Source organism: Lissotriton helveticus, chromosome 5_1 (genome assembly GCF_964261635.1).
Source record: "Lissotriton helveticus chromosome 5_1, aLisHel1.1, whole genome shotgun sequence".
Classification (NCBI taxonomy): Eukaryota; Metazoa; Chordata; class Amphibia; order Caudata; family Salamandridae; genus Lissotriton; species Lissotriton helveticus.
In genome coordinates, this window is record NC_136065.1 from 666,523,439 (window position 1) to 666,548,036 (window position 24,598).

Consider the following 24,598-nt stretch of genomic DNA (forward strand, 5'->3'; position numbering starts at 1 on the left):
AACAGGGAGCCAGCTCACCTCGGGCCCAGCAAAGTCCTTCAAGCAGGGGGACACAGCACACAGCAAAGTCCCTTTAGAATTTCCTTGGTTAAAACAGCAAACTGCAGGCCTGCCCCAGAACACACAGCAAGGGTCGGTCCTATCCTTCAGTCTCTTCAGTTGTTTCTTCCTTGGCAAAGGTCTTCTTGACCACGAAGTAGCTTCAGTCTTGTTCACACTTGATCAAGACATTCTCCAAAGTTCAGGGGCTTCAGCTCTCATAGTTACACCCCTCAATAGTTTTGAAGTCTTTGTGGTTCAGGGGGCACCGACCCCTGTTCAAACCAGTTTTGGGTGCCTCCCTGCCAGTGACACCTTTCTTCCTTTGATTAGTGGGGGTCTGGATTCTCAATCACTCAGCAGGAGATGGGACAATTGTTTCATAGCAGCAACCCAGGCCTCTTCACCACTAGGGACTTCTCCTACCCCTACACTCCAGATGCAGGTCAGCCTGTAGCTGTCTCACCTCCTCCCCTGGGTCAAGGCATTCCCCAGATCCTATTGCTTTCAAATCTAGACTGTCAACCCACAGCCAGGCAGAGAAACACAGAAATGTTAGAGCACAAAAACTCAGCCACTTCTAAAAGAGTGGCTTCTAAACACCCAACGCAAAAACCATCTTCATACAAAGATGTGTTATTATATAGTGAGTTCAGACATACTAAACTTCACCTTTCCATCTTAAGCCTTTGGGAAAATAGGCTGGAAAACATATTACACAGCCTTCCCATTCAGTCCTATGGGCAAGATGGCCTTTTCACCGTGAAAAACTAAATGGAGAATATTTCACTGTCAGGATATAGTACACACCTTGTCCTACCTTTCACATGCACTACACCCTCCCCAGGGGGTTTCTTGGCCTACCATAGGGGTGCCTGATGTGCATAGAAAGGGAATGGTAAGGTCTGGCAACAAATTGCGCACATTTTTAAGGCTACTTGTGTGGGTGGCACAAATAGTGCTGCATGCCCACTAGTAGCATTTGGATTACCAGCCCTGGCATACAGAGTGTCCTTTACTAGGTACTATACTAGTAAGGCAAACATACCAATCATGGACAACCAATTACCATTACACTTTATACAGGGAGCACTTGCACTTTGACACTGTTTAGCAGTGGCAAAGTGTCCAAAGCATCTAAGATGGCAACACTATGTCAGAAAAAGGTCTAGGGGTAAAGCAAACAGTTTAGGGACTTTAAACACAAAGGGCCAAGTCCTACAGTTTGCCTAATGCCTACACCGCAAGAATGTTCTACATTTAATCAAGAACATTTGAAACTGGAATAACAGGAAATAGTTGAAATTAAAGCTATTGATAAAATTGAATGCCAGGGAGTGACTATTCTTCTCACAGACAATCTACAGCCTAAATTGAATTCTTTGGTAAAGTCTGTATCTAAAACAGCAGGCTTAGAAAACACTTTACATGTATGTATAAAGTGTCTGGTTATTTTACGGCATAATTTGAATGTAGTAGAAGGTTTAGTAAATGGAGCAATGGGAAAAGTTGTTGAGTTCGTAAAATTTCAGAACAGAGGTGGATTCCAATTTTTTAAGATATAATTTGATCAAATTAAAGAGGTAACACAGATTGGGTGTTGTGTTGTACGTTTTTTGCTTGTAAAAGACTTGTACGTTCGCAGAAAACAGATTCCTCTGTCTTTAGCATGTGCAGTAACTATTCATAAATCTCAAGGTTTAAGTATAGACAGTGCTTTTGTAAATATCAGAAGTACAGTGTTCAAAGAGGGAATGGCATATGTTGCATTATCTCGAGTAAGAACATTGTCTGGTTTGAATTTGATAGATTTTGATGAGAAAAAGGTTAGTGCTGATGCAAATTGTGTAAGAGAGTATAATCATTTAAGAAGACTTTATGCTCCTGATTTAGGTGAATATCCCATATATGAGAAATGTACAGTTTGTCCAAAATGGAAATATGTCAAAGATGAAATTGAGGTTCAAAAATAGAAAAGAAATGAACAGAAACTTGAAGGCGTAATGAAAAAGAAAATTGCAACTGTTAATGAGGTTGTAGGATATCAGTTGGAAAATAGTAAAATAGTTACAGGTATCAACTGCTATGCTAATGTGATTCTGAATGTTGTGTTTTATCTAGAAGAACTTCATTGTGAAATCATGAGAAATCATAAAAAAGATGTTGTTCTTTATTGCATCATGTATTTCAACAGATGGTAACTGACAGAAGTAAAATCCATTCTGCTTCTGGAGTCCGTCATCTTTTGGATATATGTAGTGGTTCACTGACATTTACTCTTAATGTACAACAAGATACACAAGAACGTTTAATGGTTATGCTTGGAGTGTTAGAACATGAAGGAATTCAGATTGAAAACTTATTTGGTCTATGTATGGTTTCGGCTATGCTGAGTCAAAGCGCCAGGATACCCTCTGGGTGACAGTGTAGCGCTATATAAGTATGCAAATACATACATACATACATAATGTTACAGATGGGATAATAAATGTGAAGAGTGTTCCTCTACTACCACCACTGAAATACAAACAGAGCGATTCATATACTTGACAATACCAGACTGTAAATCAGTACCTTTTAACAAATTGATTAAAACAGCCAATCAGGACATGAAATGTTCACATTGTAGATCAGAGATGTTCTCTATATTATAAATAGAAAGATATGGAAAATATCTCATTTTAATGCTATAATGTTGTAGTGCAAATGGAAGAAAATTGGAAACAAAAATTAAAAATGTTGCTGCAAGTCAAATATATATTTCAGGAAGAACTTGTATAGCAGTGGCTATTATTTTCCATGCTGGACCTACTACCACATCTGGACACTATACTGTGTTTTTAAAGTGTAATAAAGGATGGACACATTGCAATGATGCCCACTTGTAATTCAAATCTAGGTTGCCTTCTGAATTACAAAATTCATATTTAATACTTTTTGGAGCCAAAGTTTTGAATACATTAGTCAGCTTATTGGGAAGATGTGAACTCAAAATAACAAATTTATATTTGCTATTTTTGAAGCGAAAGTTTTTAATACATTATTCTGCCTATTGGGAAGATGTGAACAGAAAATGGGCAATATTGAAACAATTACTATTTATAATTAGAGTTTGGATTATTATTTAAGCTAATTGATATTGCATTCAGAAAGTTGTGTTTAAAAGCAATAGTTTATATATTTATTGTCTATGTTGTACCAGATGTACATTCAAGTGTACACTTCAGCAGATGTAGTTGAGAGAAATAACAGAGTTAATGTACAAGAAGGATGAAATTAATAAACTGTAGATAGATAAACACATAGCTACACATATTGACAATAATGCTCTGCACTGATTTTTCTTTTTTTTTACAATTTCGTTGATTGTTTTTTCCCCCCACTGTTCATTGATGAAACTACATTGAAATCACTGAATATGGTGAAGTTCTGTGGAATCTGAGAACAGCAAAAAAGGGAAACTGAAAATGTTATGTAATTCTAAAATTATATTGTGTTATTAAAATATAATATTATATTTACTATAATACATTACATTACATAACACATTTTATTCTTTTTGTTTACAGTAGGAAATGGCGAAGTTTGAAAAGAGGTTTAATGCTGTTTACCACAATACTACTCTAAAATAGTTCCACAGGTTATGATTATAAATTACTAAAAAAATGTAAGAACACATTACATAATATGCAGCATAACATGAAACAAAGTTTAAAGTTCATTTAAAAGTTATTTTTTCCAATAAAATTAATGCTGATCCTTTAAACTATTTAAAAAGTTTGAGATATCATCAGCCAGTTCACACAAACACTATCCATGCTGTAATCTGATCGTTGTAGCATAACAATTGCACTAATAGGATAACCCAAGTATTATCTTTGCATTTTTCCTTTCACAGAGGCAAAACCCATGCATTCATACAATAACCTAGACACTATCCCATCACTCATCCAATCATCAAAGCACTACCCAGGCACTACTCATACACTCATCCATTCACTCAGGCACTACCCATGCAGTCATTGATTTCCTCCAACACTACTCAGGCACTCATCCAAGCACTCTGGTACTACCCATGCACTCCTCCAATCACCCAGGCACTACCCCTGCACTCTTCCAATCACCCAGGCAGTACCCCTGCAGTTATGTAATCACTCAGGCACTGTACATGCGCTTCTGAAATCATTTAGGCCATTTACTTGACCATCACTGTCAATATCTGCTTCCCTAATCATTTCATCAACTTCTTCATCAGTTAACTTCTCCCCGAGGTTGGTCATCACATGATGAAGTTCTGCAGCACTAATGTAGCCATTTCCATCCTTGTCGAATACACGGAATGCTTCTCGTATTTCCACTTCACTGCCGGTAGCTTTCATTTTCCTGGCCATCATTCTAAGAAACTCTGGCAAGTCAATTGTTCCATTGCCGTCAGCATCTACTTCATTAATCATATCCTGAAGTTCTACTTCAGTGGGATTTTGTCCAAGTGACCACATTACCGTCCCCAATTCTTTTGCTGTTATCGCGCCATCGCCGTCTTTATCGAACAAGGAAAACGCTTCTTTGAACTCTGCAATCTGTTCCTCTGTCAGTTGATCGGCCATTTTGGAGTGTGCGCCAATCCGCAGATTATATCTCTAGACCGCTCCGCTCACAGGCTCAAATCACTTAGGCAGTACTCTTGCACTACTTAGCCATTCACTCACATACTATCCATGCACTCATACAATTATCCAGGCATTATTCTTGCACTCATCCATTTCTGTTTTTAAAAACTTTTTAAATATTTTTTGAACTCTTTTATTTGATGGTGTTTTTTTGTTTTAGAAAAGATGGAATAAATAAGGTATAAAAACAAATTCAAAAGATTTTGAAATTAAAAAGTAATTGCAAAAACAAAAACAAAATTAACAGTGATGGTTCTTTGCAGCAACAACGACAGCTGCAACAGATTGCTTGCCTGCACAAAGAAGTTTCTTGCATTTCATCCAGTGCTGTTCCAGTCCTGCAAACTCTGGAACAATCAGTGAAGTATGTGTGGATGCAGTGGATCCCGCAGAAGTACTAGGTCCTGCAACTTCATCATCTTGTTGTCTCTCTTGCATTTGGCGACTAAGTTGTTCTCGCGCAAGACGTTTTGGATGCATGGTCTGAAGATGCTTCATCATAGATGAAGTACTGCAAGAATACTTTTTCTCAGATCCCCGAGACAAACCTTTGTCACACAGAGTGCAGGTGACCTTGCGTGTATTTACCTTCATCTCTCCTGGTGGCATTGAGAAGAAAGCCCACACAATACTTTCTTTTCTTTTCCTAATGGGTTCTTCCAGTTCCTCTTCATCTTCAGGAATATCCTGTGGTGGATTTTGAGATGCCATTTCCTCAGTTGAAATAAAAACACCACAAAATCAAATAAAGAGGAACAGAAAGACAAGAGGTGTTTTTTGTAAAGATGCTCCTGGACGAATGAAAAAATTGGGTAGGGTCCTGCAAGTATTGGAATAGAAAGCTTTTTAACTTATGAAATGCTTTCTTTGGAAGTCACATGTGATTCCCGTACCCGACGCGTATTCAACACTCACCAGACGAGATTACTGAAAAATATATTTAACAATAATATATCTTTATTCCATTTACAAATATAGTAAATTTACAAATTTGAATATAAATCTCTTGGTATACTATAGATGTATATATATAAATATGTATATATACTTTTAAAAATAAATAACTTGCACTGGATTCGTGTACCTGACGCGTACCCGGAAATACGAGTGTGAGGTTACGCGGGACCGTTGCGCCTTCTGTAACTTCATTATATGAAATCAAATATTCAAATTATTTATGTTAATATAATTTTTATAAGTCTTTTAATAAAGCATACACAATAGCTTTCAAAAATATATAGCTTATAACATGTATTTGAATTTTTGAAAAAATGTAAATGGGAACCGTGCACCCATCATGCACCGTACACGCATCCTACAAGACTTAACAAATATGGCAGCAGGATGCTTGGATTCGCGTACCCACCGTGACTGGTTCACGATCGGTACACAAATTTCAAAAATAATGTTAATATTTTTTTAAAAGGATAAAAGATTACATTACCTTTATAAATGCTAAAAAATTGGGAAGAAGCGTTTTTAATACATAATGTAACTTGTAAACATTGCAATTCTACAGAAATTGTTGAACATATAGTGCCATTACTGTTCCACAGTTAAAATTTCAGAACAAGTTACAAAACCTTAGATTTGAACTGAAAAATCACAGGTTTTAGGGACGTTATATTTAGAAATTAGCATTTAAAAAACCTTTACAATTCACTGAAAAAAACACTGGTTTCATGAATGGTATAGTTAGGAATTTGCTTTAAAAAACCTTGGACATTCACTGAAAAAGCACAGGTTTTAGGGACGTAATAGTTAGGAATTAGCATTTAAACAACCTCAGAATTTGCTAAAAAAAACACAGGTTTCAGGGACGTTATAGTTAGGCTGACATTTCACTCACACAAAACTACGTGATAGTTAGCTGAGCTACATATAACTCGCGCCCCTGCAATGCACTGCTGATGATGTCACATATTACATCACCAATGAAATGGTCAGTGACATTACTGATGACATCACTGATGACATCTCAAATGACATCACTGATGAAATCATCCACTTAATATCTGATGCACCCCCTTTCACCGAATAGAGCCTTTCATACACCCGCTTTAAAAAACAGACTACCATTTTTGAAACCATAGACACATTATTACCAGTTAGTACATACACACTCACTGAGTCATAGATTTACACACTCATCACTCACTCACCCATACAGTCACTCATCAATATAGCCACTGATATATGCACTCATATACCCATACAGACACTCACACACTGCCACACACCCTTAGAGTTACTCACGCACCTAGTCAGTCACCCAAAGAATCAATCACACTGCCATTTACTCACCTATACAGTTATACACACACCACTTTGTTGCAGGGATTCTGCACATACACGGAACTATGCACAGGAATATGGGACCTAGGTGTATAGGGGCTATGCCTTCCTACCGACTAACTATAGTGTCTCACTCGCTCTCCTAAACAATCACGAATCGAAAGAGACACAAACATAGTGTAAAATGTTTTGATTTCAAGAGCTTGAGAGACACACCAAGGGTCCAGGACATGAGAGGCACCACTATGGCACCAGAAACTCACTGAAGATGTGTCTATGAGCTGTTGGGAACCTTTTATGTCTCTGAAGCTCAGATCAGTAGGCCTGCAGACTAGCCCTTGGAGTCACTCTGGGATCCTGGGTTTCAGATGGGTTGCAGGTCCAGTTCTTCTTCCCCATGCAAGAGGGCAGCAGGCAGCAGGTGAGAAGGGCATCAGTTCCTTCAGAGAAGTAGCCCAGCAGAGTGGCAGTCCTTCTTCATGGCAGAGCATCCACAGGTCCAGAAGTGTACTGAACGGTTGGTGCCTGAGGTCCTTCTTTTATGTACTGTTGTGCCCTTAAATTGGGGAGAAGCTTCTAGAGGCACGCCTTTGGAGTGCACAATGCCCTGCCTTCCCTGCCCTGGCTCCAGTCTAATACATGGGGTATGCAGTCCTTTGTGTGGAGGTAGGATATAACCTATTCAAGTGCACGTGGGGCTGTGCCCAGCTCCTCCATCCAATCCTGCCAGTGATTGCCCATCCAGTCACACCTAAGCTCCAAATGTGTGTGTGGCTGTCTAGGAGGAATACACAAAGCCCAACTGCCAACTACACCCAGTCATGTGACTCTGAGACAGGCTGCAGGCTCCAAGTGGCTAAGGGAAAAAAAATGCCAACTTTCTTAAAGGGGCATTTTCGGAATTACAATTTAAAATCCAACTTCACCATGAGTTATGATTTAAATTGGGATTACAGCGACACCAAACATGAACTGAATATCTCTCCCCTTTATAAATTAATTTATAAATTAACATATAGAATGTAATACGGCACATCCAATGTTCTCCTATGGGAGAGATAAGCCTTGCAATAGTGAAAAACGAATTACAGAGTTTTTCACCATCGGGACATGTAATACTTAAAAGAACATGTCCTACTTTTTAAATACGTTGCACCCTCACCTTTGAACTGTTCAGGGTCTACCCTAGGGGTGACTTGTATGCATCACAAGAGGAAGGTTTGGGGCTGGTAAAAGGTTTAATTTGCTTGGTCAAAATCAGTTTAAACTGAACACACAGGATCTGCAATGACAGGCCTGAGACATGTTTAAAGGGCTACTTAAGTGGGTGGCACAATCAGTGCTGCAAGACGCTGGTAGCATTAAATTTACAGGCCCAGGTCCTGGGCACATATAGTGTCACTTCACTATGGATTTATAATTATTTAAATATGCCAATTGGGCATAAGCCAATTCTACAATGTTTAAAGGAGAGAGCACAAGCACTTTACCACTGGTTAGCAGTGGTAAAGTGCACCGAGCCCTAAAGCCAACTATAACAAATTCTGCAAAAAGTAGGAGGAGGAAGGCAAAAGGTTTGGAGGTGACCCTGCAAAAAAGGCCAGGTCCAACACAGTCCTACTTGCACACTGCACACACAAGCACTCAATATATACAGAGGATGTCATCTCAAGAATCTGAATATTCACGTAACAGCAGAACTTTACATCTAAATCTATTTTTTGCACATGTAGTGTAATACAAATCACACACCAGATCATGCCTTATTGAACAGATTAAGATGATACCACTTACCAAAAGCTACTTACCAAAATGGCAATGGTTTCATGTAAAGGCCCACTAGTTTTCAAACTCTCTTTGTCATTCTCAATAGTGTATTCCCACTCCAGACCCACATCTATGAATGTTTTGGCCTTTACATCTTTGCTCTTTGAATGGAGGATGAAGTTGCCTGTGGCCTGGTTCTTGACAGCTGTGAAAGGATAGCTGAATGGATTATTTTTCAGAATACAATTTCTAAAAGCAAAAGCACTGCCACTAGAGTATGCTGCTATGGTTTATTTCAATTATAACATGTCATTACAAAACTGGATTTACATGAAAAGAAGATGTGAACAGTAAACTCTTTTTTTATTAGGACATACATTTAGAGGATTGTAACATAAAATATGTGTTCATCATTAAGTGATTTAATCAGGGAGTGTGCATTTTCATGTGCAAAGGTGCATATGACTTCATGTGTGTGTTTTTGTACAGATATATATGTATGTGTGTGTGTATTTGTAAGTGAGCGTGTTGTGTACATATACATGATGTGGCATGATGTAACTACGGATTTTCCCCTCACATGGCCAGCTTGGCACAGCGGCAAGTTTTGGGGCGAAAACGCAAATGTGAAATTTTTCAAAGTGCATTACAGTTACAGTTGTTACTGCCACTCACAACTTCATACACATTATAGTAAACTTACAAACTGAACTTGTCTGTTGGAAACCTTTGGCACAGAGCACATCTCCCATGATGAACATGTTCTTCTATTTGAGTGTCAGCTATGGGTATCGGGAGAGAATGTATTAGACAGTGGTCCATGTTCCCCCATTTCTATTTCAAAGTGCCACTTTCTTTTGGTATTGAGATTGAGACTACAGAGATAGAGGCGTGTGGATCCTTGTAGACGCCATCTCTGTAGTTGCATGCAAGACAGCAAGAAGCTCTTCCTATGATTGTGACAATGAATGTTATCTGTTTTCAAATATATTTTCACTACAACATGGACATGGGCACACTTTCTTTCTTTATGTGATAGGATTTTTGGCCAAATGTCATACCCTTTCTTTTTCACTCATCGGGAGTATAACTGATTTGCTCAGAATCACATAGGTGTTGGGTTGAGAACTAACAAGGATTGACAAAGCCAAAAGGTCTCACGGTTGAGACTATTGGATCTGCCATTGCCTTTTGTTCTTGCTGTACAGCATGGACGTAAAGTGATTTTGACAATGATTTGTAGCAATACTGTATAGTAGCATGACTGCTGTGCAGCATAGCTAAAAAGTATATTAAAAAACTATTATGATGCATTCAGTGCTAATGCACTTTAAAAGAAAAGCACACTAGCCTTGGCTGTGTCATTGTGCTTTTTTAAAATTCGTTTTACACATGCTGCCAGGCATCTGAGCTGCTTTACAGCATGGCTATTAATATTACTAAAGCCAATAGCTCTTATAGGCGAGACGTATCGGCTTTGCCAATTGTTGTTTTCACAACTAAAATAATGCTAGTATAATGTAATAGTGTTGTGCATTGCTTCCATAAGATGCCTCTATTGCTTACACCAGATTCCAAATGTGGCAATTCACTGATATGACATAGCGAATAGTTGATAACAAAGTCATTACCCACTGTTGCTATGTCTTAAAGAACTTCAAGGCCAGGCTGACAGGGCTGGCTTGGAGTCTGTCAGCACAAAACTGCTGTTCTTCTTTGACTGAAAGCAGAAATCCCAGAGGAAGGAGGGGAAATGATGACAGGAATAGGTGGTGTAGGGTTGGTTGAGGATGGCAGGTAAGGTATTCTTTTCACATTTTAGTCAGGGAGGATAGGTCGTGTTAAGTATGGTTTCCCCCATTACTCCTCTGCCCATGTGTAGCATTTGAAAGCAGCGGCAGAGGAGTTTGGGGGCCATACATAGCATAAAGTTATAGATAAGTCAAAAGTGAATTACTGGGATGTTTTCACCTCGGGTTTCTGATGGACATCATAGGCTATTTTGTGATGTCCTTGGTGAAAAGCATCCCTGTAATTCACTGCTATCCATCTAAAATTCTATAAACAATACACGAGAGCCTGTAATCTCTGTATAAAATAAAATCTTCAATGACCTTATTATCATTAAATTCTGAGTGTCTAGTCACCCGTAATACAGAAGTGATGTACCCGCTCAACTATAATAAGTTAGTGAAGTCATAGTGTCTACCGTCAGAGCCATCAGCTAAGGTAATAGGCACATCAAGGAGCACAATTACAGTTTCAGTTTAAACAACAATAATAAAAACTACCATTTCATTTTTCTAATCGATTTTTCTGAAATTAACAGAAAAAAGCTATTTATGTCAACATGTTATTTTTTTTTAATCCGTGATGCAGGTTGCATTTAGATTTCTTTAACATATAAATTAGCCCAATTCAAAAGGTAGAACTAAAAATGAACTCACTCAGATTTGCAAATGACTTTCCCACTTAAAGCACGGCCATTTCACCCAACAGTTTCAATTAATGTTGGCTGAAGCATACAAATGCAAACCCTTACACTGTACAGTGCAAACAAAGGTTTATTTGAAACAACTTTTTAGAAAACTGTATCTGTATAGGGTAATTCGACAAATATTACAGTCAAAAATCTGGGAGGACAGAAGTCACATACAATGAAAAAAAAACAAGTTACTTATCTCTCCATACCTAAAAACAAACATCTGTCATCTGCATTTTACATGATGTGCTATTTAAGGGTTAAGTTACAGCCTCATAAATGGAGCATATGAGGGGCATCAGTGGGCTCCAAGTGGAGACTAATCTTCATTCCTCTTTCCTATAAACACTCTCACTTTGAAGTCAGCCGAAAGCACGAGCTCTCTGGAAGAAACAGCTTGACATTTGACCTGGGTCTTTGAATGCACAGCAAATGTGACGCGAAAAGAACAAGATTTAATAATAATAATAATAATAACAAAGCATTTGTAAAGCGCTATGGCTCCACCATCTCGGCGTGTCCCCGCGCTGGGTGAGTTGACTGTAGACAGAACTACTCTTTCCGCCACTACCTGCTGCACGAGAACAGGTGCGTTTTCAGCAACCTTCTAAAATTCCGTTTAGAGCCCTCCAACCTGAGATTCAAAGGGAGCTTATTCCAATGCTGCGCAGCCCGGAACCTAAATGAGCGACCACCCATCCTGGCCTTCTTGACCTTGGGAATGACCACCATTCCAGTTCCCACGGACCGTAACGACCTTTGGGGCACATATCTGGTGACCAAGTCACTTAAGTAGGCCGGGCTAGCGTTGTTAAGAATGCGATGGCAGGTACAAAGAGACTTAAAAATAATCCTTTGTCTGACGGGTAGCCAGTGCAGGGAGGTGAGGGCTTTCTTAGAAGCCGCCCTCCTACGTTGATTCAGCACCAGCCGCGCCGCCGAGTTTTGCAGAACCTGTAATCGATTTACAGGCCGGTTTACAGAAAGGTAGCTTTCAGAAGAATACTGGTAAATAAGGTTTTAGCATGGGAGGGAGGAAGTGAACCTTTACAGCCTAAGCCAGCAAATGGGAAGCAAGAAAACGTGAGTTACAAACCACAAATCCAATTGCAAACAATGGGCTGAATGCATTCCTAGGTCAACTTTCTGAAACTCCCTAAGATGTCTTTCGCATGCCACACAGTTGCGCTGTTTGGTAGGCTGCAACCTAAAAATGAAAGGCTGAGAAAGTCTTGTCAGCGTACATACCTGCACAATGAATGCTTAGCCCACTGAATTATTTTACCAACCCCCGGAGTTCTTTGATTATCAAGCATGCAGAAGCTGAAATGAAATGGTAACTGTTCTAGTGCCCTCAGCCCATCAGTTCTTTGAATGATGCTTGAAATTTATTTAACATATACCACTGATGATTCTCAACAAGAACCTCTAAAACTCTATGGACAGTTTGAATTCATCACAGTATTGATTTCTATAGCCGATACACAACCACAGCAAGAAGACTTGAAGGCATGACTGGTGAATATCTCTCTCTCTCTCTTTCTCTCTCTCTCTCTCTCTCTCTCTCTCTCTCTCTCTCCTTCGCTCTCTCTTACTTGCTCTCTCTCACTCAAAACAACACATTGACTAACTAGTGAAGCTCAAACAAATAGTACAGAAATGTTGATGTTTCATTCAATAGCGCAACCCGATAATTGTGCTTGTGGCAATTACTACCCAGTTAGTTTGACTAATGTAAATACTTCAATTTTCACACAAACGCATAAGTCAAATACAAAAAATAAAAACCTTCTACTGACTGGGTACCCAACAAAGTCCCTATATACTTGTTTTTCTGTAAAACTTCAGTGGCAATCTATCAATGTACAAATGCAGTTTTAAATAAGAGGTATATCATGCAAATGTATTGTTGACCTAACTCCACAAACCTAACAGACAAAATGGAACTCAATGCCTCTATGTGTCTGCTTGCAGGTTCAAAGGCTTACTGACCCCCCCCCCCCGCAATTCCCGAAGCAGACCGTTCTTGTTCTATACTCAGCCCTCAGTCCTGATAGTAATTTTCCACTGAAGCTTTTGCTTGACTGTAGAGACATGGAAGATGGACATGATTAGTGAATGACATCAAAGTCCTAAGGCAGCCTCAAAGTAGGACCTAAGATGCTGAGACAACCTCCTGACTTTTAAGAAAATGCTAGTGTCTTGATTTGTCTATCTGGTCTTGTTTATCCCCTCATATGTATGATATAATAGATGTGGCCTATGATGAAAATTCCTTAAATAAAAATGTTGGCCATTAAATGACGTACCACAGTGTACTGGTAGGTACCACCCATTACATGCCTTCATAGTAAAATGCTCCAACCCTCCGCCTGAGTACACATTAGCGTACACAAATGCTATTCTGGCATTGATAAAATGAACAAGCGATGGACACATTTCTACCTGATTTAAATGATTCAGAGGGTTGGTTGAGATCGAAGCCTGTGACCTGAATCAAAATACAAAGTTTTTATTGATATTACCATTCACTGGTATAAAAATTATTATTGATGTAATTCAGACAATGATAATTGAAACTCTCATCTCACAAGTTGCACTATCCTTTGCATGGCTAAAACAAGATGGTGGCTTCTGAATAGTCCTCAGTGGGCCAGTGTCTATTTTACTTGCACAGAGACCAATTTCAGAATTCACTGTTCCCTCATCGTACCCTAGTCGTGTACCTAGGGAAACCTTTATATGTAACCTCACCAACCGATTGCTCTCTCGATATATCCAGGATTTACAAAAAACCCAATCCAGCACTTCCCACCAGCACTTGATTTATCTATGGTATTCAGAGTGTCATACCAGTTACCTTACAGAGGACATGATATTCACTCATTGCCTCACTTACCAATGCTGTGAGGAGAGACCTCCATTTCTTCTATATGGATATGCCTGGCACCAGCTGGAATCTCAAACATTTTCAATATTCCTGCTAAAAATATAAAAAGGAAAGTACGCATCATCACACTTTTATTGTCAAACATTTCAAATAAATTACTAAAACGTTTGCTTGAGATGCTTAGAATGCAACTGTGACCAGTCAGGTGTACAAACTATGGCAGTGCTGCTCTTCTGATGGATGTCAACTGAAGCAGATTTTCCTTGGCCCTATACAGTGGTGCAGCCTGCTGCAACCAGCTTGAGCTCAGGAACCTGTCTTTAAAATTACAACATACCCTAGTCTCTTAAAAGGAAGCATGCAGTATGTTGAAGACAATTTGCATTCCCGACAAGGCTGTCCAACACCACCCACTTAGATACCTGGTATTGATAATGATGCTTACAGTTTCAGAAAGATGACAAACTCGCATAGCACAAAACATACTTTGATCACTTATTCAGAAATCAACGAATACTTCAGCAATTTTAACCGCCAATGCCCAAAAAGCTTTGACTCACTTCCAGAGGAGGTGTGTGCACCACCACTCCTCCAGCTTTCTAAATGTCTAAACATTGCAGTTTGTTATCAATACATTTGCTCAAAAGCGTTACTCTGCAAATACGAAGCCCAAAGGTGGAAAGAAACCTTGAATATTTTTAAGTTGTCATATTTCCACTAAACTCTGTTAGCCAGCATGTTTTCGGAGTTGTATGTCTGTCTGGAGAAAAACAGACTTTAGGAAACCTGTTCTGGAGGATGTTTCTAGATGAACCTTGTCAGATACCATTCTGGAGGCCAGAGGGCAGACAAAGACTACTGAGTTTCATCCATGATGGTTGATCATTTGTCACTTTTGTCCTAGGGTAGGTCCTTCTATGGCTCTGCAAACTGGGTCAAGTACAACTCTTTCTGCTCTTGCCTCTGAAGGTAGCAAGGGCGAGCAGGCACAGGCTTTTCAGGGAGGCTGAATGGGGTGCACAAGCTAAGAATGGAACAATCAGCCTACAGACACAATAAACCCAATGTCCAGATCAGTGCTTGTCTTTTCAAGAAATTAAAGTATTTCTAATCACACAGCAGTACAAACTCCAACACAATTTAATTTAGTATACAGGACAGTGATCCTGGTTATGATTCTCCCTTGTGGCACTACACTTGTTATTTTCCCTCTTGCTAATACCATCCGGTGACTCCTTGATAGCTTGTCTTCCAAGAAGTCAGGGCAGTAGCTTGAATCAGGCTCAGATGCAGAGTCAATTACCACATAAGTTAAATGTGCTCTTTGTTCATGTTTGTCAAGGTTCTTGCTCATGGCTGTACGTTGGTTAATGAGCTCGCTTTTCCCTATCCTCCCGAGCAGATGCGGTGGCCTCACCATCCTGCTGCATGATGTGGCCCATGGCAAGTGAAGACAGTCTTAGGGGCTGCATAGGAGGCCCGGCATAGTCTGCATCTCAATTCAGGTGGCCATGTGTCTCAGTACAGTGGTGAACAGAGCCCTTGTGCTTACGTGCTGGTGTGGGCCCAGATGCTATGGCTCTGTCTATCCACACAATGAGAATTGTCCTTGAGTTGGCAATCCAGCTAAATCAGGTAAAACCATTACCAGGATGACCCAGTCAACATGACAATTGTAGCTCTAATTGGGCCGGTAAAGTCCCCATGGTAGTATTAGTCGCAATTAGCCGATGCAGTCAGTTGCAGTAGTAACCCAAACAGGCCACACAGGCAGTTGCATCCTGGATCAGAGCGATACATGCAGTTGGACCCTGGGCTGAATCACTTACTAAGGTTTGGAGAGGTCCTTGCCAGGAACCTTTTTTGAGAGACCAAGGGGACCCTCGGCAGAAGGGACCACTCCTGGCTTGGCTCTCAGGTAGTCCGCATCATCGGAGTGTCCCTCAGTCTCTTGGATCTGATGGGTTTCTCTGTCCTGGAGAGTCTCCTCCCGCAGGACCAGGCAAACCCTTTCCCTCTGCCAGAAGGAAGACAGGCTTCTAGGCACCAGGTAGACCCTCCTCTCCTTCAGCAGAAAGTGCAAACTTCAGTGATGTCCCCTTGCCTCAGGGAGGCTGGCTGTCAGGCAGCCACTAGCCCTAGTCACACAACAGTCCTCAAGTACTCTACCGAACACTCCTTTCTTTGGTTATAAGTGACTTGGAAATGGAACAAAGTGGTCTGGTTCGGGTACCACTTTTGCTATACATTTTCTAGACAGAAGCTAGAGATCTGCCACCTCCAACTCCCAAACCAGTTTGGGATCATTTTCCTTCCCCTTGAAATCTCCATCTCAGGCTGCTGTCCAGACGCATCCTTTTGTTAACTGGAGTAATGCTTCTCACAGCAGGTACCACTGGGGCTTATTACAAACTGAAGCACCCACATCATAAGCACAATGAAGTGTGAGGTTTCTGATAATGCCTGCCATCAGTCTCTCTGAAGCAGCAATCAGAGACAGACAACGGGCAAGCCTAGAAACGTCCTCTCCTTGCACAACAAAAACTGCAGTCCCCAAATGGAAGTGCTCAGGAAGAAATAGTCAGCAGCACATCGCTAACAGCATTGTGAGTCGCAATGAAATTACCAAAGGTAGCCCTGTCTCCATCCTTCTCAATTTGGTGTCTGGATCTCCATCCTCCAGTACAGGAAAGAGCCAATAGACTTCCACTGTCACGGGTAGCTGCCCTTATCTTGTGGTGATCAATCTAGGGTTATCTAAATCGAATCACATTTGATTGAGTACTCAGGTTTTCTCACACTCAGAGCCTTGCCATTAATCATGTGCTACACACACACACTATGGACACACATGCACTCAACATACAACAGAAATGCAAGCACATCCTGGCCCTACCTATAACAACAGAACTTTACACAAGAGTGGGCTTTAAATACCACTCTCAGTAACACACTACCCAAAAAACAAGGTATGCTGCCACCACTGCCTTATACATGATACCTACAAGAGGGACAATGATCCTCTGTCCACTATGAGGGCACATTTGGTCCACCTCTCCAGGTCACAGGAGCGGTCCAAGACTTCGCAAAGCCTAGGCAGGCCTAAACCTCTGTTTACACACTAGAGTAACATGACCCTTGGACTAAAATAAAAGTCAGGATACCAGTGATACATTTAGGGGACATTTCCATATCAACAAACCTGTTTTCCTAAATGTTCACAATTTAATGGCATCCCCAAGATGTCCTCTTCGGTAGTCAGACAAAATATCGAAATTAAAATATCGATATACAATAATATCGATGTTTTAATATCGATGGTATAGTATATCGGTGTGCCATAATATCGACAGACAGAATATCGAAATTAAGGTATGTATGTTAGTAATATCGAAATTTTGTTGTTTAGTGTTATGTATTTTATTATGTTGTTTATATGTTTGCTAAATATGTTTAGAAATGTATGTTTGAAAATTAGTAATTATGTTAACATTTTGCGTTTTAGTATTAGAGCGGGTTGTGGGTTTATAGGGGAATAGGGTGGGAAGTAATTTAATAATAATTAAATAATTAATATATATTTTTAAATATTTTTTAATTAATAATTAATTTGTAATTAATTAAGACTAATTAGTTAATTACATTAATTAGATTTAATGTGGTAATATATTTAATTTAGTGTTATTGTTAATTAATAATTAATTGGTAATTAATTAATATTAATTAGTTAATTAAATTAATTAGATTTACTGTGCTAAGATATATAATTTATTGTTATTGTTAATTAATAATTAATTGGTAATTAATTAATGTTAATAAGTTAATTACATTAATTAGATTTATTGTGCTAATATATTTAATTTAGTGTAATTGTTAATTAATAATTAATTTGTAATTAAATAATATTAAGTAGTAAATTAAAATAATTAGATTTAATGTGTTAATATTTTTAATTTATTAATTTTTGATATTGTTAATTAATAATTAATTGGTAATTATTATTAAGTGATTAAATGATTTCATTTATTTATGTGTAGTGGGTTGTGTGTTTATAGGGGAGTAGGGTGTTATATAATTACATGTAATTAATTAAAGAGATTGTATTTATTTATTGGTATTTATTGTTAATTAATTGGTAATTAATAAGGGGTCCATTAGGATGGCGGGCGGATTGCCCCCGCCAGGCAGGCGGTAGCCACCGCCGGCCTGGCGGGGGCAATCCGCCCGCCATCCTGAGACAAAACACCCCCTGCCATATTACGATGGCATTGTTGGCCGCGGCGGACAAAAAGACCGTCCGCCGCTTTTCCGCCCCGGTCGCCTTGCGGCCGGGCGGAAAAGGGTTTATATGGTGGCGGTGTCTATTAGACACCGCCAGCCATATTAGGATAGGCATTTGTGAATGCCTTTCCGTGGCGGCAATGCCGCCACGGAAAGGCATGCGGATCCCCCCTGCTGGGGCCCGTTGCGGGCCCCAGGGACTCCATGGGGGTGGGGGGTGCACATGGGGGGTACCTATAGTACCCCCCTGCATTTCAATGCACAACATGGCAGGCACCTCGCGGTGCCTGTCATGTTGTGCATTGAAATGCACTGCGTGTATTTTTAGCATTACGGCGGGCGGTGCTTTCAGCACCGCCCGCCGCAATGCTACAAATGCGGGAAGCGCCCGCCACTGTGGCGCGCGCATTGTAATATGTGGCACAGGACCCCCGCCCTTATGGCGGGTGGTCCCATACACCGGGAGGATGACGGGTGGACAAAGTCCGCCCGTCATCCTAATGGACCCCTAAGTGTTAAATAGTTCATTTATAATTACATTAATTTAATAATATTTATTGTTATTAATTGATTAATTGAAACTTTTATTAATTGTGTTTTTTTATAATGTGTAGTGTGTTGTGTGTTACAGGGGGAGTAGTGTGGGAAGTAATTTAAACCCTACGCAATCCAACGCTTTCCCTACTGTTGCACCCTCTGGAGTGGGAATAGTAATTTTTACCCCTACGCTATCCAACGCTTTCCCTACTGTTGCACCCTCTGGAGTGGGAATAGTAATTTTTACCCCTACGCTATCCTACGCTTTCCCTACTGTTGCATCGTCTGGAGTGGGAATAGTAATTTTGACCCCTACGCTATCCAACGCTTTCCCTACTGTTGCACCCTCTGGAGTAGGAATAGTAATTTTTAACCCTAAGCTATCCAACGTTTTCCCTACTGTTGCACTCTCTGGAGTGGGAATAATAATTTAAACCCCTACGCTATCCAACGCTTTCCCTACTGTTGCACCCTCTGGAGTGGGAATAGTAATTTTTACCCCTAAGCTATCCAACGCTTTCCCTACTGTTGCACTCTCTGGAGTGGGAATAGTAATTTTTACCCCTACGCTATCCAACGCTTTCCCTACTGTTGCACCCTCTGGAGTGGGAATAGTAATTGTTACCCCTACGCTATCCAACGTTTTCCCTACTGTTGCACTCTCTGGAGTGGGAATAGTAATTTAAACCCCTGCGCTATCCAACGCTTTCCCTACTGTTGCACCCTCTGGAGTGGGAATAGTAATTTTTACCCCTACGCTATCCAACGCTTTCCCTACTGTTGCACTCTCTGGAGTGGGAATAGTAATTTTTACCCCTACGCTATCCAACGCTTTCCCTACTGTTGCACCCTCTGGAGTGGGAATAGTAATTGTTACCCCTACGCTATCCAACACTTTCCCTACTGTTGCACTCTCTGGAGTTGGAATAGTAATTGTTACCCCTACGCTATCCAAAACTTTCCCTACTGTTGCACCCTCTGGAGTGGGAATAGTAATTTTTACCCCTACGCTATCCAACGCTTTCCCTACTGTTGCACTCTCTGGAGTGGGAATAGTAATTGTTACCCCTACGCTATCCAACACTTTCCCTACTGTTGCACTCTCTGGAGTGGGAATAGTAATTGTTACCCCTACGCTATCCAACACTTTCCCTACTGTTGCACTCTCTGGAATTGGAATAGTAATTGTTACCCCTACGCTATCCAACACTTTCCCTACTGTTGCACTCTCTGGAGTTGGAATAGTAATTGTTACCCCTACGCTATCCAACACTTTCCCTACTGTTGCACTCTCTGGAGTGGGAATAGTAATTTTTACTCATACACTATCTAAAATGTATTTAGCTTTTTATTAGTATTATGTTGTTATTAATTGTTATTTATGTGATTATTTTATGTATATAAATGTATTAGTAATTTATTATATTTTTATTTTTTTATAAGTTATGAAAATAATTAATTTAGAGTTACTATTAATAAAAAATATATTATGTATTATATATTTATTAATATTAATTTGTATTACATTATGAATTAATTTTACATATTATAGTACATTTTTAAATATGTTTATTACATTTATAAGTATTATTTTGTTAATATTAGATTTTTATTTAATACAAAAAAACGATATTTTACAAAAAACGATATTTTTGTCATTCTATATATTTTTTTTCGATATATTTGCACTTACCTTGTTAGGGATAGGATTCCTATATTTTTGACTTCGATAATTTTGGTCCGATATTTTTGTATATCGATATTTCTGATATCGATATTTTGTCAGACATTCGTCCTCTTCATCCTGGCAAAGATACTTCATGTCAAGAACATTCCCAATGGTTCATTTTTCTGGGATGACAAAGATTTCTTAGTACCAGTTCATGGAGTTAAATCCTCCTCCATAGCCCCTTTATTCTTCCTCCCTGACCACCCTTTTTCTTGTTTGTGGGACACCAAATGATTTACCCATACCTCTCCCTCTTTTCTCTCCACCTCTCTTCATCTCTCTTGTTTTACCCATGTTGGCATCTACTCCCTTTTTCTTTAAATCTTTTATATGTATCCAAATATCACACCTATCCTTATACTCTAATACTTGTACCCTTAACAATGCCCTAGAACCTCTACCCCACCTATTCCCATATAAAAGTATGGATAAGTTGTATTGACGTCTAGCTTTAGATGCCTATGTGTTTACCAGTATCTACGTTTTTTTACTTGCTAATAGCCACATTGGTTGTAAGACAAAGACACCGAAATACGTGTAAGAGAATGTAGCACACAGACTTTTGCAAGGAGTCAGGTACTAATTAACCCCATTTGTATGCAGAACAAGAGGATTTGTGTTTGCAAAATGCAAATCAATTCACGGAATTGCGAATAGCAGATTACACAAACATTCACTTATGCCAATATACATGGTTAAGTGGATTAAGGGCCTGATTTCAAAGAGGGCTAGTTAGACATCTGGAAAAAAGGCAAATGTCCCATCAGCTCCTCAAACACTGCCTCTGCCTCATTCAGACATGGATGCCCAGCACCTGAAGCACAACTGCACTAAAACCAGTTTCCATTTCACCAACAACAACAAACAACGTGCCCAAACCTGAATCAGCTATGTCAAACGGTGTGGCTTCATTTGCCAGCTGTCGATCAATGCCAAGTCACACTAATTCACCCTAAACACCATCCTTTCCCAGAAGGATCACTTCACCAATAAGATCAAGTCCACAAATTACTAGAGCTCCTCTTGGAAAAAGTGAAACCGCAGCTTGTATGTCATTTCAAAAAGGCTAGTGACATACATGCCAACATTTTAGAGCAGAAAAGTGTATTATTATTATTATTATTCAAGATTTTGAAGAAATAGTCTGAAAAATGTATTTTTTCCATTGACTTAGATTGAAGCAGAGGCAATCTACTTGAATCAGGTCTATTGGTATGTATGGTGGCAGGCAATCAGAATTAAATTTTTGGCAGTTTAATAACAGGGCACAAACAAAAACAAAGTTCTAAACTCTGGCAAACAAAAACGGAGTTATACATTCTTTTTTTGTTTGTGCTATGTAAAAATGCCAAAAATAAAATGTCGAGGCCTGTCACAAACTCTAATGCCCCGTCCAAGAATTGAGGACAACACGCTAACCTTTTCTGTCAGAGACAATTCTTGGAGGGGGAGATTGGAGCGTGCATGAAAGGTATTAACATTTTATTTTTGGCAGTTTTATAAAACTCTGAATTGGATTTATGCATGCAGGAATCGGGAGGCTAGCCTTGAAATCGGTAGTCTCCAGCCCGAATCGGGAGGTTTGGCATGTATGTAGTGAAGCGTTTGTGCTCTGGCTCCTGGATGGAGGCAATGCCTCGCTTCTGGACTTCTGAGTACTGCCTTAAAGTCAGGAAAGAAGGGCCCCTGGGCCGGACAGGCAGTAGCAGGCCCCGGGATGATTTCCTGGTAGGCTGGAAGGGTGGGGGCGGGTTTTGGAGCAGTGGGGGGGGGGGCATTTTTGCTACTGGGGGCCGTTTTTACAGCAGTGCAGCAATATCAACCCCTGGTAACAAAAGCCGCAGCAGTGTTTCCCACCAGCACCCCCCTCCCCATCCCCCCGGGGGGGCCAGTGTGACCTACTTGCAAGGGCTGGTTTGTGTGCCCAGTCCAGCCCAAAAGGCCCTACTCCTCATGCGTGCAGGGTACACACAGGCGCAGCCATGTGAAGAGAATGCCATTGGCGAAAGGTCAAGGAAAATAGCTGTGAGGGAACAGTAAGTGAAAAATAAAGACTCTCTGCTCCCTGCTAAGGATAAACTGAACCATGATAAGGCAGACTCGGATCAGGGGCGTAACGGGGGGCCACACAATCTCTGCGGTGAGGGGGGGGCAAGAAGGGGGCCCTCAAACACTCATTCAATGACCAATCTGGCAAAATAAAGAATAACTTCTGCTGTCTGTCCAAAGCCTGCTATCCCAGCTGTCCTTGGCAGTTTGCTGAAAGAAATACTGTTGCAACAATTATTGATGTTTTGTTGCAATATAGAGAATCCCTCCGAATAGGTCCCCGTGTGACTCTTTCACTTTGCACAGAGGGGAGAGTAGGAACAGTGCAAAGATGATGAATGTCACTGTGAGTACAACAGAGAGAATAGAGGGAAAAAATACATGCTAGAGCGAGAAGAGAGAGACCGATAGAGAGAGTGAGAGACATGCAGGCTATAAAAATCTCAGTTGAACAACAGATACCTAGCAGAGAGAGGAGAAGAGAGAGAGGAAGAGAAAAAGCAGAAAGTGAAAGTGAAAGGAAAACACAGTACTTGGTCCTGGTTACGAGTGTCCCGGAGGCATATTAAGTACTTAACGCCCACAACAAAGTCCCACACCCTTGGGTTTGGAATTTATCACGTCCAATAAACATCACATAAGCAGAGTTTTCCCAAGTGATAGGGAATAATATATACCAAAATCTCCTTGTCCTGGTAATTACTTACTCTTTTCCCCCCACTGAACCATTTGTTGTGAAGCTTTATAAAGGTAGTTTAGGGGAGACAAGTCTTGCTGGGATATGGTGGGGTCCCCCACATTGTACTTTGCAGGGTGGGGCTAAGCTTTCAGTACGCCACTGAGTCGGCTGTATCGTAAGATTTAAAAGAAAGTCTGAAAATGCCCACTAGTGACCGGCGGCCCTAGGGAATGGCAGAATGCAGACCTACTAGGGCTTGGCCGAGGGTGGTTCAGCAGCAGGGACGCCTGGAGTAGAGGGATTTCAAAATTTTCTTGTCTGCATTTTACGTCAGAAATACCGAGGTCTAAGTATAGAAAGAGCGCCACTGTCAGTCAGACTGACATCGATGGAGGCTCTGGTAGTTTAGGCCATGCAGTCGCTACTAGCCTGGCGAACCGGAGGAAGCCCGCTGCAGTCCATCATTGCACCACCACAGAAGAGGGTTCGGTTTAAACAGGTAACATAAGACTAAAGATAGAGTAGACAGGCAGGTCAGGTATGCCACTGTCCTGTTTCACGCCTCGATATGTGCCCCACCCATCCATTTTTAAAGTTCATATGGTGTACACAATGGGATAATAATTATGTATTTCAGAGTTCAGAAAATCTTTATTTCGGTAAACGTTTTTACCATAAAAGACATATAAAGCATACATTATTTTTAAAACTGTTATTGGTGAGAAGGCATATAGAACATAAATTTTAAAAAACTGGTCCGTGGAAAGGTTATACAGTGTAAAATATCAAAAATCGAAAAATTGCACAATCCAGTCCCAAATTCGACTTCAGTTTCTTATAAGCAATTGAATCAGTTGCCAGCCCTAAGACATTTCCTTCTGATACTCCACATAGCGCCTAGGTATTTGGCCACTGTGAACACAATGGGATCAGTCAAATCAGTTTTCAAAACTTTAAAAGCAGCCAAATACTTCACCAGACCCAAGTTCCTGCATAGTTGGACTATCCATTGTTTACGGATCTCTCAATAGACAGGACAAAAAAAGAGAATGTGGAGTTCAGATTCATCAGAGGATCTGCATGCTGGGCAAATGCTGGTTGCGTCCTTGGTCCATTTACATGTGAACGATCGAATTGGGAGGGACCCATGCCTCCACTGCAAATATAATTTCCTTAACAG

At 40.2% G+C, this 24,598-nt stretch overlaps 1 protein-coding gene and 1 pseudogene across 1 annotated transcript in view; both read right to left on the reverse strand.

Annotated features, from left to right (window-relative positions):
* Positions 1 to 24,598, reverse strand: part of ADAMTS14 (ADAM metallopeptidase with thrombospondin type 1 motif 14) — a 602,768-nt gene that overhangs the window by 65,948 nt on the left and 512,222 nt on the right. Inside the window, exons 15-16 of the mRNA XM_078640432.1 lie at positions 14,153 to 14,236; positions 8,813 to 8,976 (exon numbers count right to left, since the gene is read on the reverse strand). Coding sequence (XP_078496558.1) covers positions 8,813 to 8,976; positions 14,153 to 14,236 — 248 coding nt within the window. The remainder of the gene's footprint in view (positions 1 to 8,812; positions 8,977 to 14,152; positions 14,237 to 24,598) is intronic.
* On the reverse strand, positions 4,191 to 4,698 carry LOC144756463 (calmodulin-alpha pseudogene; annotated as a pseudogene).